General features: G+C 35.6%; 1 protein-coding gene across 1 annotated transcript in view; it reads left to right on the forward strand.

Annotated features, from left to right (window-relative positions):
* Positions 1-13,183, forward strand: part of ADAM10 (ADAM metallopeptidase domain 10) — a 146,351-nt gene that overhangs the window by 60,403 nt on the left and 72,765 nt on the right. Inside the window, exons 3-5 of the mRNA XM_023228644.1 lie at positions 3,381-3,499; positions 6,409-6,589; positions 11,067-11,115. Of these exons, the coding sequence (XP_023084412.1) occupies positions 3,381-3,499; positions 6,409-6,589; positions 11,067-11,115 (349 nt within the window). The remainder of the gene's footprint in view (positions 1-3,380; positions 3,500-6,408; positions 6,590-11,066; positions 11,116-13,183) is intronic.

A 13,183-nucleotide genomic window follows, 5' to 3' on the forward strand; every position in this document is an offset into this window, starting at 1 on the left:
TTAATACTTAGTGTCTCTTTGTTGTTGTTTTTGTTGTTGTTGTTTTTTAAATTAGAGATGGAGTCTTGCTACATTGCCCAGGCTTATTGCAAACTCCTGGGCTCAAGCGATCCTTCCCACCTTGCCCTCGCAAAATACTGGGACTACAGGTGTGAGCCACTGTGCCCACTGGTGTCTGGATTTTTAAAAAACTTTTAATTTAAAAATAATTGTAGATTCACAGGAGTTTGTACTGGGAAGTCCTGGACATCTTTCCCCCAGTCTCCCTCAGTGTTCACAATTTGTGTAGCTATACTACAACATCAAAACCAAGACTGATATTGGTACAATGCTTAGAGTTTATGTGGACTTCATCAGTTTTACATGTACGTGCATGTGTGTGTGCCTGTGCGTAATTCTGTGCAATTTTGTCTCATGTGTAGTCTTGTGTAATTATCCCTACAATCAAAGATACTCAGTGGTAGCATCACCAGACTCCTTTGTGCTATCCCTTTATGGCCATGTTCATCCCCTCCCTCATCTGTAATCCTTAACAATCATTAATTGGTTCTCCATCTCTGTAATTAGTTTCATGATTGTTGCATGAATCATATTATGCAGGTAGTATCTTTTGAGATTGACTTTTCCACTCAGTATAATTTTTTTGAAGTTTGTACAGATTGTTGTGTTTATCAATAGTTTGTTCCTTTTTATTGCTATAGTCTATCCTATTGTATGGATATACCACAGTTTAACTGTTTGTATTTTTTTTTAAAAAGTATGGAGTTTTGTTTTGTTAGATAGTTGAGCAAGTTGTGGATCAGCTTGACCCTTTTGAGCCTTGTTTTTAAGCTTTGTTAGGATAGGTTTGAAGTAGCCTTTATTCTAGGAATAGTTTGTTCCCATTTCCAAGGAGTGGCTTTTCTGGGTTCTCTATTAAATGACAACAAAGTCTGTCTTCTGTGCTTGATTAGATCTTAAATGTATCCCTGTCTCTTGCAAGATCCATTAGTTGGTCAACTAACAGCTCGCCAATAGTTATTTTTTGACCCACCTTTGTGGAGTCTCTCTTTATGCATCCATGATAGTATTGAGCCAGAGACTACAGTTGAACGCCTGTGCAGATTTCTGGAGTTCTTTCTCATTGTTGAATGTTCCTTTTTTCTTAAATCATAGTCCTTCACTGCTTGTTGTCTGTTGTCTGAAAGCAGTTGTTTCATTTATATAACTGAAAAGCTGTATTATTCAGGTTGATAGGCAAGTCCAGTAATGGTTTCTCCACCATTGTACACAACAAAACTTGTTTATTTCCAAGTTAGTGGTTTGAAAGTCAGAATTGATTCATCTGTCCAAAGAGCAGTAGTTTTTGTTTTGTGTCTTAAGGTGTTATTTTAATTTACATTTTATTTTTTGAATAAGAAATATGTTCATATATTTTAAAATTTAAATGGCACAAAAGATATACAATGAGGTATTTCCCAGTCGCCCAGTTTCCGTTCTTGTGGACAGCCATTGTTATTAATTTATTGTGTATCTGTCAAGAAATTTGATGCACATTCTGATAATGTGTATCTTCCTCAGAAATTCTCTACACAGAACTGTATCTTTCTTTTTTTTTGTACCTTTTTTTTTTTTTGGAGATGAAATCTCACTCTGTTGCGCAGGCTGGAGTGCAGTGGCACGATCTCAGCTCACTGCAAGCTCTGCCTCCCCTGGTTTCACGCCATTCTCCTGCCTTAGCCTCCCAAGTAGCTGGGACTACAGGCGCCCCCCACCACACCCGGCTAATTTTTCGTTTTTTCAGTAGAGACAGGGTTTCACTGTTTTAGCCAGGATGGTCTTGATCTCCTGACTTCATGATCTGCTTGCCTCGGCCTCCCAAAGGCTGGAATGCAGTGGCATGATCTTGGCTCACTGCAACCTACCCCTCCCAGGTTCAAGCAGTTCTACTGCCTCAGCCTCCCCAGTAGCTGGATCTGGAGGTGCAAGCCACCATGCCTGGCTAATTTTTGTATTCTTAGTAGAGACAGGGATTCATCATGTTGGCCAGGCTGGTCTTGAACTCCTGACCTCAGGTGATCCACCCACCTCAGCCTTCCAAAGTTCTGGGATTACAGTCGTGAGCCACTGCACCTGGCTCAACTTTATATTTCTTATGCCACATTCTTTGTAGTATGGAAGTAATTTAACTTACGTCAAAGTATATATAAGATAAATTTCTAGAAGTGGAATTCTTGTATCAAAGGCTACGTGCATTTGTAATTTGAATTTTTTTAACTAGTTTTCCCGCCATATTGTACCCATTTATTCGTGTCACAAATGTGTGAAGTGACATTATGTTTCCCCATACAACTTAATGTGTTACAATTTTTATTATTTAAAAAAACAAGGTTCTTATAGTACTCTGCAAAATATATATATGTAAAAAAAGAACACAATATTTTGTTGTAATTGTCAACAAAATTGAGTAGAAATTCCATTATGTTCAGACTTCTATAGCAATTGTAAAAGACTTGATATACTTTTAAGAGTTGAGTAATGTTAGCTAATTTGTTGCCGTTTTATCATGTATCTCCAGTGTGCCAGGTACTGTGTTATGACTTTATATACATTATAATCTCTAATATTTAAAGTAATTTTACAAGATATATAGAATTTATTACCTTTATTTCACAGACAGGAATCTGAGCTAGTAAATTCTAGGCTTAATATTTGATTCCAATTTGATTCTAAACTTTAGATTTTTGTCGTATCTTCAATTAATTTTACTTCAGTATTTTGATCTTTCCCTTTTTTTATGTGGAGGAGTAAAATTCCTCTGATTTTAGCCATTATCCTGGTCTTTCGGGGTTCCCAAATTGAATTTTGGAAGATTTATGTAATTTGCAACAATTAGAAGCCCCAGGGTAAAACAAAGAGCATACACACTTGTCTTTCTGAGAAGAGATGTTAAATACCCAATATATATTGCTGCTTTCTTATGTATTTTCTTATTTGACTTGTAGAAAGTAGGGGAGAATAGCAAAGCTACAGAATTACTAGAAAGAGAAGACGGGCAGTGGTAAATAATAGTAATTGGGTCAGGAGGCCTGTTTTAATCTCCAAGTAACTCAGTTGCTGTTTGAATATCTTGTTTTACTATGTGAGAATCACTCTATAGGCATTTATTTTTAATATCCTAGACAGTTACTGTTTAATTTATCTTATTTAGAGTCCTACCACAGCTACTAAGTTGACTTTTAGAGCAGAATGTTTATTTAAAAATCTTGGTTAGCATATTTCACAAATAGACAAATTTCATAACAGTCCACATTTTATAGACTTTTAAAAATAAAAAATAATTGTTTAAAATTTGGATCTTTTTAATTTCAGTTTTTCCCCCTTCCCATCCCATTTTACAGACATTTCAACCTACGAATGAAGAGGGACACTTCCCTTTTCAGTGATGAATTTAAAGTAGAAACATCAAATAAAGTATTTGATTATGATACCTCTCATATTTACACTGGACATATTTATGGTAAGTTGGACCTAACAGAACCCTTTTTCTTTCATTTTTTTTTCTACACAAAGATACTTATTTTAAAGTGTAAGCAGATATTTCAGAAAAGGTTATAAATCCAGAGGAGATTGAATTCATCATGAAGGGTCTTTGAGAAATGAAGTAATGTTTGAACCTATCTTTACATGTATGTTTAATAGTGAATTATGAAATATCTGGCTTCTGAAAGGTATGAAATTTTGACTCAGTACTTTTAAACTATTAGAATTTTCAAAAATTTTAGTGACTTCTATAATTTTCAGATTTTCCAAGTAAGAAATTAATAGTAACTTTGCTGTGTTTTATGAGAAAACAGGAAAAGTCTAAAAGGAAGCAGTAAAGATTATTTTAGCCAAAGATAATGTAAAAAGTTATCTGTAGGAAAGTCCTCCCGAGGCCCTGCTTCCTCAGAATCTATTTGCTTTATTCACAGTTCTAACAAATTTCTCTTACTGCATCAAATTAAAAGTGTATATTGGGGAGCATCAGTGGCACACTTAACCCAATAGAAAGTTACATCTACTAGTAGTGTTGAAAGAACAGAACAATTATAGAAATCATAAAAAAGCTTAAAAAATGAAAATATTCTGGGGGCGTTGGAGAGAGGCAAAATGTCATTGTTTTGTAACTGTATATTAATAAGTATTCAAGATGATTCTCAGTTAGGATGGTGTTAAACTGAGATTATTTCTGCGCGAATGGTTTCTACTGAAAATAATAACATGAAAAATTAAGTGCTTAAAGAATTTTTTCTCATTTTTTGATTGTGCCAGATGAGGCATTTCTATACTTAAACTTTCTCATTTGTAGAATAAACCTAATAAATTCTTTAGCTTTTTTGTACTCTTACAATTCTGTAACCAAAATAAAGCATTTTTCATCAGTAGATTTTCAATGTCAAACCTTAGTGTTCTATTATCTTCTTGATTATTTATCTTGCTGGGCAAATAACTTAGTAGTTCCTGCCCTTTTTTGCTAGGTGATGAGATCAAGAAAAGTACAAGGCTGTAAATGAGTTTGCAGATAAAAATCATGTTATTTAGGTCAGGCATGGTAGCACTCACACCTGTAATCCCAGTGCTTTGGGAGTCTGAGGCAGGAGGATTGCTTAAGACCTGGAGTTTGAGACCAGCCTGGGCAATGTAGTGAGACCTTTACTCTAAAAAACGTAAAAAAAATTAGTTGTGGTGGCAAACCCGTAATTTCAGTTAGATGGGAGGCTGAAGTGGGATGATTGCTGAGCCCAGGAGGTTGAGGCTACAGTGAGCTATGATTGTGCCACTGCACTATAGCCTGGGCGATAGAGCCCCTGTTTCTTTATTCAAAAAAAAAAAAAAAAAAAAAAAAATTACTTAAAATACCAGTGTCTTGGGCTCTTACCTCCAGTCTATGATTAATGCAAAGGCAACTAATTAATGTTACTCTACAACTTAGAAATTGTGGAAGGCCTGATTTTTATTTTAATGAGAGAATTGTAATGGGTAACTTCAAGGTGTAAAGCCCTCTCCCTCTACTTTCACCCTTTATGTCATTTGATTTTGGTGCTCACCTTTTCGTGGTGATTATATTAAAAACCAAAAGTACCTTTTTTCCTATTACTTCCTTTCACTGGAGAAGTATAATTGATGGGATAGTATTACAAATTTTTGTCCTGTATCTTTAAAAGTACTGTTGGTATAGTTTTGTTCAAAGTTCCTCTGAAATATTTGACACTGTTCTGTTTAAAAGTGTTTTTATAGGCTGGGCATGGTGGCTCACGCCTGTAATCCCAGCACTTTAGGAGGCCGAGGCAGGTGGATTGTTTGAGCCCAGGAGTTCCAGACAAGCCTGGGAAACATAGCAAGGCCCCATCTCTACCAAAGATACAAAAATTAGCTGGAGGTGGTGGTGCACGCCTGTAGTCCCAGCTACTAGGGAGGCAGAGGTGGGAGGAGTGCCTGAGCCCAGGAGGTTGAGGCTGCACAGAGCCATAAGCTTGTGTCACCGCACTCCAGACTGGGTGACAGGGCAAGACCTTGTCTCAAAAGCAAAACAAAACAAAACAAAACACAAAACCCCTAAGCATAGCACAGAAGCCAAAAGGCCTGGCCCATTTGCAGTATATCAGATGGGAAAGGAGCTTTTTTTCTTGTGGTACCTGTAGCAAAATTTTCAAAAGATGCTTTGGATGTCTTTATTCTGAAAGTGTATGTTTTATCAGTGGGTTTGCTTGCTTTCTTTTAAGTTTAAATTAATTTAACTATTAATTGTTTTGTTTTGTTTTGAGACAAGGTGTTGCTCTTGTCACCCAGGCTGGAGTTCAGTGGTGCCATGTCAGCTCACAGCAACCTCTGCCTCCAGGGTTCAAGTGATTCTTCTACCCCAGCCTCTTTAGTAGCTGGACTTACAGGCGTTGTGCCACCAGGCCCAGCTAATGTTTTCTGTTTTTAGTAGAGACAGGGTTTCACTATGTTAGCTAGGCTGGTCTCGAGCTCCTGGCCTTGAGTGATCTGCCCGCCTCGGACCCCCAAAGTGCTGGGATTATAGGTGTGAACCACACGGTGCTGGGCCAATTTACAATTGTTGATGACTATTGCATACATGCCAGGCACTGAGCTAGATGCAAGGAATGTGGTTGGTAACAAGGCAAATACTCTATTTTTCATTGCTGTTATTAGTAGTTGTATATGTTTTAACTAAATACCAGTTGCTGTTCACATTTCACATTCTACTTGATATATTTTATGTGAAAGTTTCCATGGTAAATTTATATTCAGGAATTAACCATATATATGTGTATATATGTATGCATGTGTATATATATACACACACACACGTATATACACATATATATGAACAAATTTAACGTGCAAATTAAATTGTCGAGAATTTGTTGCTTTCATTAATAGGTGAAGAAGGAAGTTTTAGCCATGGGTCTGTTATTGATGGAAGATTTGAAGGATTCATCCAGACTCGTGGTGGCACATTTTATGTTGAGCCAGCAGAGAGATATATTAAAGACCGAACTCTGCCATTTCACTCTGTCATTTATCATGAAGATGATATTAGTAAGTACTTAAATTTTGTCAAGTAGCCTTTTTCCAAAGGCATGTAATAGTTAAAACTATGTGGAGACAAATGAAGCATTAGCTGTTGTCTTTCCTGAGTTACTAATCAGGCTAGAACATAGTTTTTACTAGCAATTGCTATTTAAGGAATAGTAGATATATGTAATGAGGCAATTTCCTTGTCAATCCATTGCCAGTACTGCTTCGTTGATATGACACAACTAATTCTGTTTGAACTGTGTGAGTCAACCAAATCTGACTGAACTGGAAATTGTATATTTTGACATCAGCCAGTCTGTGTAATGCTAATACTTTTGTGTGTGTGGCCTACTGAAGGTAGAAGAGCATCATTACTTCTTATGTAAATTTCAGTGCGGGTATTTGTGTAGTGTTTAAGGAATATTTTAGGTATTTTTGTAATTTTTAAGTCCATTGAGTATTTCTTTTTGGAATCTTAAAGTAATGACTTGACCTCAAGAGTCCAACTTTATCATGGATTTTGTTCTCTGCCATCTTTGTATGATGATATTTTTCTGTTTTACGAATAGAAAATGTATTTAGACTTTACCTTTTTAATTATATTGTCCGTATATCCACAGTTATCCAGTTACTGGAAATGCTTCTTTGAAGTACCACAGACATACATTTCTCTAATTTATATAGCCCTTGAATACTCATTTATTATTTTTTGACTGTAATTAGACTATTCTCTCAATTTTTGCCTACTTTCCTAACTTGGCAGCTTCTTCCTACGTAAGTTTTCCTTTGTATAGACAGGAATTTATTGTCAATGATTTTATTCTCACCCCTAGTGATACACTGACAAGCATTAACCATTTAGACTTTTTGCTCCATCAGCTCTGACAGTTTCTGTACTTCATCTGTCCAACTGCTCATTATCTCTGCTGCTAGATTACTATAGAAAATAGCATACGTATTCTAGGTAGGATGCATTTATGATTTTTAGCTACTTGTTATATCATAAGCTTATCAATGCTACTTGCCTGTATTTTCATTCATCTCTATTTGATTCCTTTTCCAGTTTTAACTCCTGGTATTTCAAATTCTACCTTTCTTTTCAAGCTCTAAGCTATCATTCTCCTTCATAAGTAGGAATATGCATTCCTTTGCTTTCTTTTCTTTCTGCTGACAAAATTATTATTTACCTGGTTTGTGTCTTGTTTTGTAATTTTCTTAGTAATTTAACCTTTTTTTGCAGGGTTACCTCTCCTGTCAGGGTATGTAAGTTCTCCAGATATAGTTTCTGTTTCTTTTGCTCCTTTAATATTCCAGGTATCATTTGTCTGTGCAGCAGGCTTTTCATAAATACTTAATGAAATCTTGGAATATTTTTCTAGAATGTTTTATCAAAATCAAGTAAAACCTTTTGAGGAAGGAAGGAGAGGAAAAGAGTATCTGCCAGATTATTTTTTCCTTTCTATCATATTGTAATTGTACTTTCTCCATTGCTTTCTACTTCCTATCAGTGCCCTCTACTGTATTTGTTCTGCCTGTTTTGACTTCTCTTACTGTGCCTGTCTCTCGTTTTCCTTCTTCTGTTATCTGCTTGAGTGTAGTTTAAGAATATTTTTTCCACTTTTATTTATTTCTTGTAATATAATTGTATTTTTCACATATTGCATCCAACAGTAATTTCCAAATATCTTAATAGGTGTCAATCTTTTTTTCCCCCTAAAGATGATGTTAGCTTGGAGGATGAATGACACTGCATGTTACTTGATTTTTTGTTCTTTTTGGCGTTTAAATGCTTTACCATTGATACCAGCTTTTATTTTATACTTGTTTAAGTAAATATATATTTGTGGTAAAAAGACCTTTTTAATGTTCTTTTTATTAATAAGTATCAATGGTGGTGTTAGAATTTAAAAGCAGCCATCTTTAAGGTGATTTTATTTGTAACTTCTCAGGTAATTGGAATTGTAGGATGTGAGGATGGAAGTACAGAAGGAGTAGCCTTAAACAGAGTTTTTAACGTTTACAAATTTAGACAATTGGTGTTGAAAAACTATCTAAAAATCTGTCAAGTGAACCATGGTTTAAGACAAGAAAACATCGATGTATTAGTCTTTTAGTCTAAATAGTTGCTATATTTCTATTCTATACCATGGTTGGGAAATTCTCTGCAGAGGGACAGATAGTAAATATTTTTGGCTTTGAGAGCTGTATGTTTTATTGCAGCTACTCAGCTCTGCCATTGTAGCACAAGAACAGCCAAAGAAATACATAAATGAATAAACATGGGCTTTAAAAAAAATTATTATTTATTTATCTATTTTTTTGGAGACAGAGCCTTGCCCTGTTGCCCAGTCTGGAGTGCAGTGGTGTGATCATAGCTCACTATATCCTCAACCTCCTGGGCTCAAATGATCCTCCTACCTCAGCCCTGTGAGTAGCTGGGACTCCAGGCATAAGCTACTGCTCCCAGCTAGCATGGCTGTTTTTAATAAAACTTCATAGACACTTAAAATTTTAATTTCATATATTTTTCATATGACATAAAATATCATTCTTTTGATTTTTTCTTTAACCATTTAAAAATGTGGAAACTACCCTTAGTTTTCGTGTCAAAAACAGATAGGAGGGCTCACTAAATTTAATAATTACTTTGGTTGGTTCTTTAAATTCTCTGTGTAGAATATGACAGGTTCTAGTAGTAGTAGCAGGAGCAATAGTAAGAGTAACTATTATGACTTAATGTATACCTGACACTGTATAAAAATCTTTACTTGCATTATTGAATTGAATTCTCACAATAACCTTATGAGATACTGGCACACCTATTATTCCCACTTTATAGGTGAAGGCTTAAACTGAGGCTTAGAAAACTTATGTCACTTGATTGTGGACCTCCTGTTCTTTACCCTGTGCTCTTCTGCTTCACTCATGGAAGAAAGCTGTTAATTCTCACTGCCTTTACTTCAAGGATTTCTGGGGCTTTTCTGAAATCTGTAAGCCTCTCTAAAATCATACATTTGCATCTATTGCTGTTTTAAGCCAATATATCTCTCCTTAATATATTTAGCAGTGTTTATTTTATAACTAACTAAAAGGGAAAGGATGCCCTTTAATGTATATTATTATTTTTATATAATTGGTTTAAGTACCAATAATTTATTTTCAGAAGTAAAGTACTGCATGATTGTGTCACTGTGAATGTTCTTAATTGAATTTGGTATCCTTGTATGTGTTACCCTTATCAGAAAGAAGCAAATGGTAGGGGAGGCATACTAACCTTGGATATAGCTTCTGATGAGAATTTGGCTACCTTCTTCTTAGGACTGTTTTTGCAACTGAAGGCATAAATGTATAGAACCACCATGAAAAATGATACTGCTATTCTCCAAAACCTTGGGGAATGGCTTCTGAGACTGTACCAGAACACAAGAGATAGTTTTCAGTGAAAATACTTAATAATTTCTCTAGATGTGATCGTGATAGCTACATATTGTTATTAGCTTAAAATGTATACTTATTTAATTCTGTACTTAGGTAGTAAAAAACACTCTCTCCTAGGACATGGAAGTGTGAACAGTTAATGACAAGGTAAGAATACCACTTAGTCCTCTGCTCCTTAGCACAGTTTATTTTAAAGAAACTGAGAAAAACTGTTCCGTAAACTAGAATAGTATCGTTGTTAACATGAACAGGTTTTAGGAATATCTGACTATATGATTGCTTGGAATTATTAGTTGTAATAATTCCCTTGCACCTTTTTTGTATACTACCTATCCAAGAGCTAAAGGTCTGAGTAATTTTTTGTGCTATACTTACAGAGAAATACTTTATCTCCAAATTAAAAATACATGTTTTAATTGTATATTAAAAGCTGCAGAATAAGTTATTTGAGTTTATTGCTTTCATTTCAGATTTATTATTTATTTTCCTTTGTGGGGTATAGGAAAGCCCAGAGAGGCTAAATTTGCCTCCGTCACCCAGGCTAGGGTGCAGTGGTGCCATCTTGGCTCACTGCAACCTCCACCTTCTGGGTTCGAGCAGTTCTCCTGCCTCAACCTCCCAAGTAGCTGGGACTACAGGCGTGCGCCATCACGCCCAGCTAATTTTTCTGTTTTTAGTAGAGACAGGGTTTCACCATGTTGACTAGGATGGTCTCTATCTCTTGACCTCATGATCTGCCCGCCTTGGCCTCCCAAAGTGCTGGGATTACAGGCTTGAGTCACTGCGCCCGACCTGAATTTGTCTATACCTTATGGTAGTAGGACACCCTTACTTTTAGAATGTGTGTTAGCCATACCTATACTTACTTCTTCTTTCTCTTGTGCTTCAATGGGAAGACTTCCTGTTTCTTGTTCTAAAAAATTAAGATTGTTAAACTTTATTTTACCATTTCAAGATGGGGGCCTCTTCATTTATGTAGAGGCTTCCTCATCTGTGTAAATGTCGGGATGTTGCATCTAAAACTTTTAAAAAGTCACTTAGTTCCATATTGTGCTTTTGAAGTTGTTTTGTGTCACTGTTAGTGACAGAGACAAAAGGAAGGAATGTAAGAGGGAAGAAATAATTGAATTGGTAAGTATTGATAATAGCTAGCATTGTTTGTATCGTTCACATGTAACAGGAAAACTGTTTTAAAAAGCATTCTGGCTATACTTAGGTCCAGTCTGGAGATTGGAAATCTGCATAAGCATACTCAGTTGTGACAAACTATGTAGCCAGCTGAAAAGTCGAGGTGTGGAGTGCTCTGATTGTTTGACTTCTGAACTCCCACAGTGCTTACAAGTGTATTGATTAATCTCTCTACTATATGTTTTAATTTGTATGCTTTACCAAGCATTGATGTTAAATACTGAACTTATTTAAGCACAGTGATAGTATTTGAAAGAAATATAAAAATTTAGTGGTATTGTTGACTCTGTCTTTTCCTTTTTTTCTGAGTTAATCTCTAGGGAAGTATAAATTAATTTTTCTAAACAACTCACAGGCACAAAAGCCGAAAAGTTGAGAAGGCCACAAGATACGGGAGTTATTTTAAGAATAATATTTAATTAGAAATGTGGGATACTACATTGGAAACTTAAAAAAAGTCACAAAAAAAGAGATAGTGGCCGGTCTTGGTGGCTCACGCCTGTAATCCCAGCACTTTGGGAGGCTGAGGCAGGTGGATCATGAGGTCGGGAGATCGAGACCATCCTGGCTAACACAGTGAAACCCCATCTCTCCTAAAAATACAAAAAATTAGCCGGCCGTGGTGGCGGACGCCTGTAGTCCCAGCTACTTGAGAGATTGAGGCAGGAGAATGATGTGAACCCGGCAGGCGGAGCTTGCAGTGAGCCGAGATCACCTGCACTCCAGCCTGAGTGACAGAGTGAGACTCTGTCTCAGAAAAAAAATAATAAAAAAACAAGAGACAGTGAGGGACTTAATTCTTTTTAGCAGAATCTGGAGAAAATATGCTTAGACTTTTCATATTATGCATATTATGCATTTCATATTATGTAACTTTATATAAATGGGATAACAGTTGAAAATTTTAGATCAGGTTCTTTTCTGATTGGTTATATATGTATATGTATACATGTATATTCATATATATTTGTCTTAAAACATCAATATGAAATATTTTAGCTGTAATGAAATACAATGAATTATTTCAGAAATATAAGATTTTTAAAAATAAAAAATTGTTATTAGAAGCATTTACAGTGTCAAAAAAACAGCTGCAGCTTTTTTTTTTTGGCAATTACAGAGTGGTATTCAGTTAAGAGTAATACTTATTTTGTATAAGCTGCATCAGAGAGAAATGAAGATGAAAAGCTCCCATCTCCATATATAACTCATTTGTGCTGTGCACCAATAAGAACCTGTTTTAGATTTTCATGCTGGCTTACAACTCTCATATTGATTTAGGCAAAGTTAATGGTTATTGAAAATACCACCAGGATGGGCTGTCTGTCTGTCTGTCCTTCCATCTATCTGTATTTTTTTTCTTTCTGCTCTCTCATCAACTGACTCTCAAGGATGGGCTATCTAGAGACACGTTTGGTAGTGTGGTTAACTGTTAGCGTGTTAACTGTACAGTTTAAAAACAAAGCCTTACCTTTAAAGGCTTTAAAAGGAGTGAGTTGTATATAGGGGTGTTAAATAATTTGTAAACAAGGACAAACACTGTGCTAGAACCAGCTTATTCATTATGATCATCTTCATCTTCCTCCTCTTCCTCATCCTCTTCGTCCTCCTTTTCCTTATTCTTTTCAACTTCCTCACCTTCCTCCTCTTCTTTTTTTTTTTCAGCATTGATGTCTCCCCCCCCTGCTTTTTTTTCTTTTTGCTGCATCAGGCCTTCCTTTAGCTCAGTATGCAGCAATATCCATTTCTTAGTTTTTCTTCAGCTTCACAGCCTTCTTTTCATAAGGCTGCTTGTCATATGTACCTTATCTACTTCTTTCCCAGTTTCTTTGGAACATCACCAATGGATAGGTTTGGATATTCTCCTTAGATTTTTGGGTAGTACTCAGAACAAAATAAAAAGACTGAAGGAGCCCTCTTGAGTACATTGGGCTCCCTAACCTTTTTTGTTTCTTCTTTAGGAGGGATATAAATTTATCTTTTTTTTTTTTTTTTTTTTTTTTTTTTTTTT

Source organism: Piliocolobus tephrosceles, chromosome 6 (assembly GCF_002776525.5).
Source record: "Piliocolobus tephrosceles isolate RC106 chromosome 6, ASM277652v3, whole genome shotgun sequence".
NCBI lineage: Eukaryota > Metazoa > Chordata > Mammalia > Primates > Cercopithecidae > Piliocolobus > Piliocolobus tephrosceles.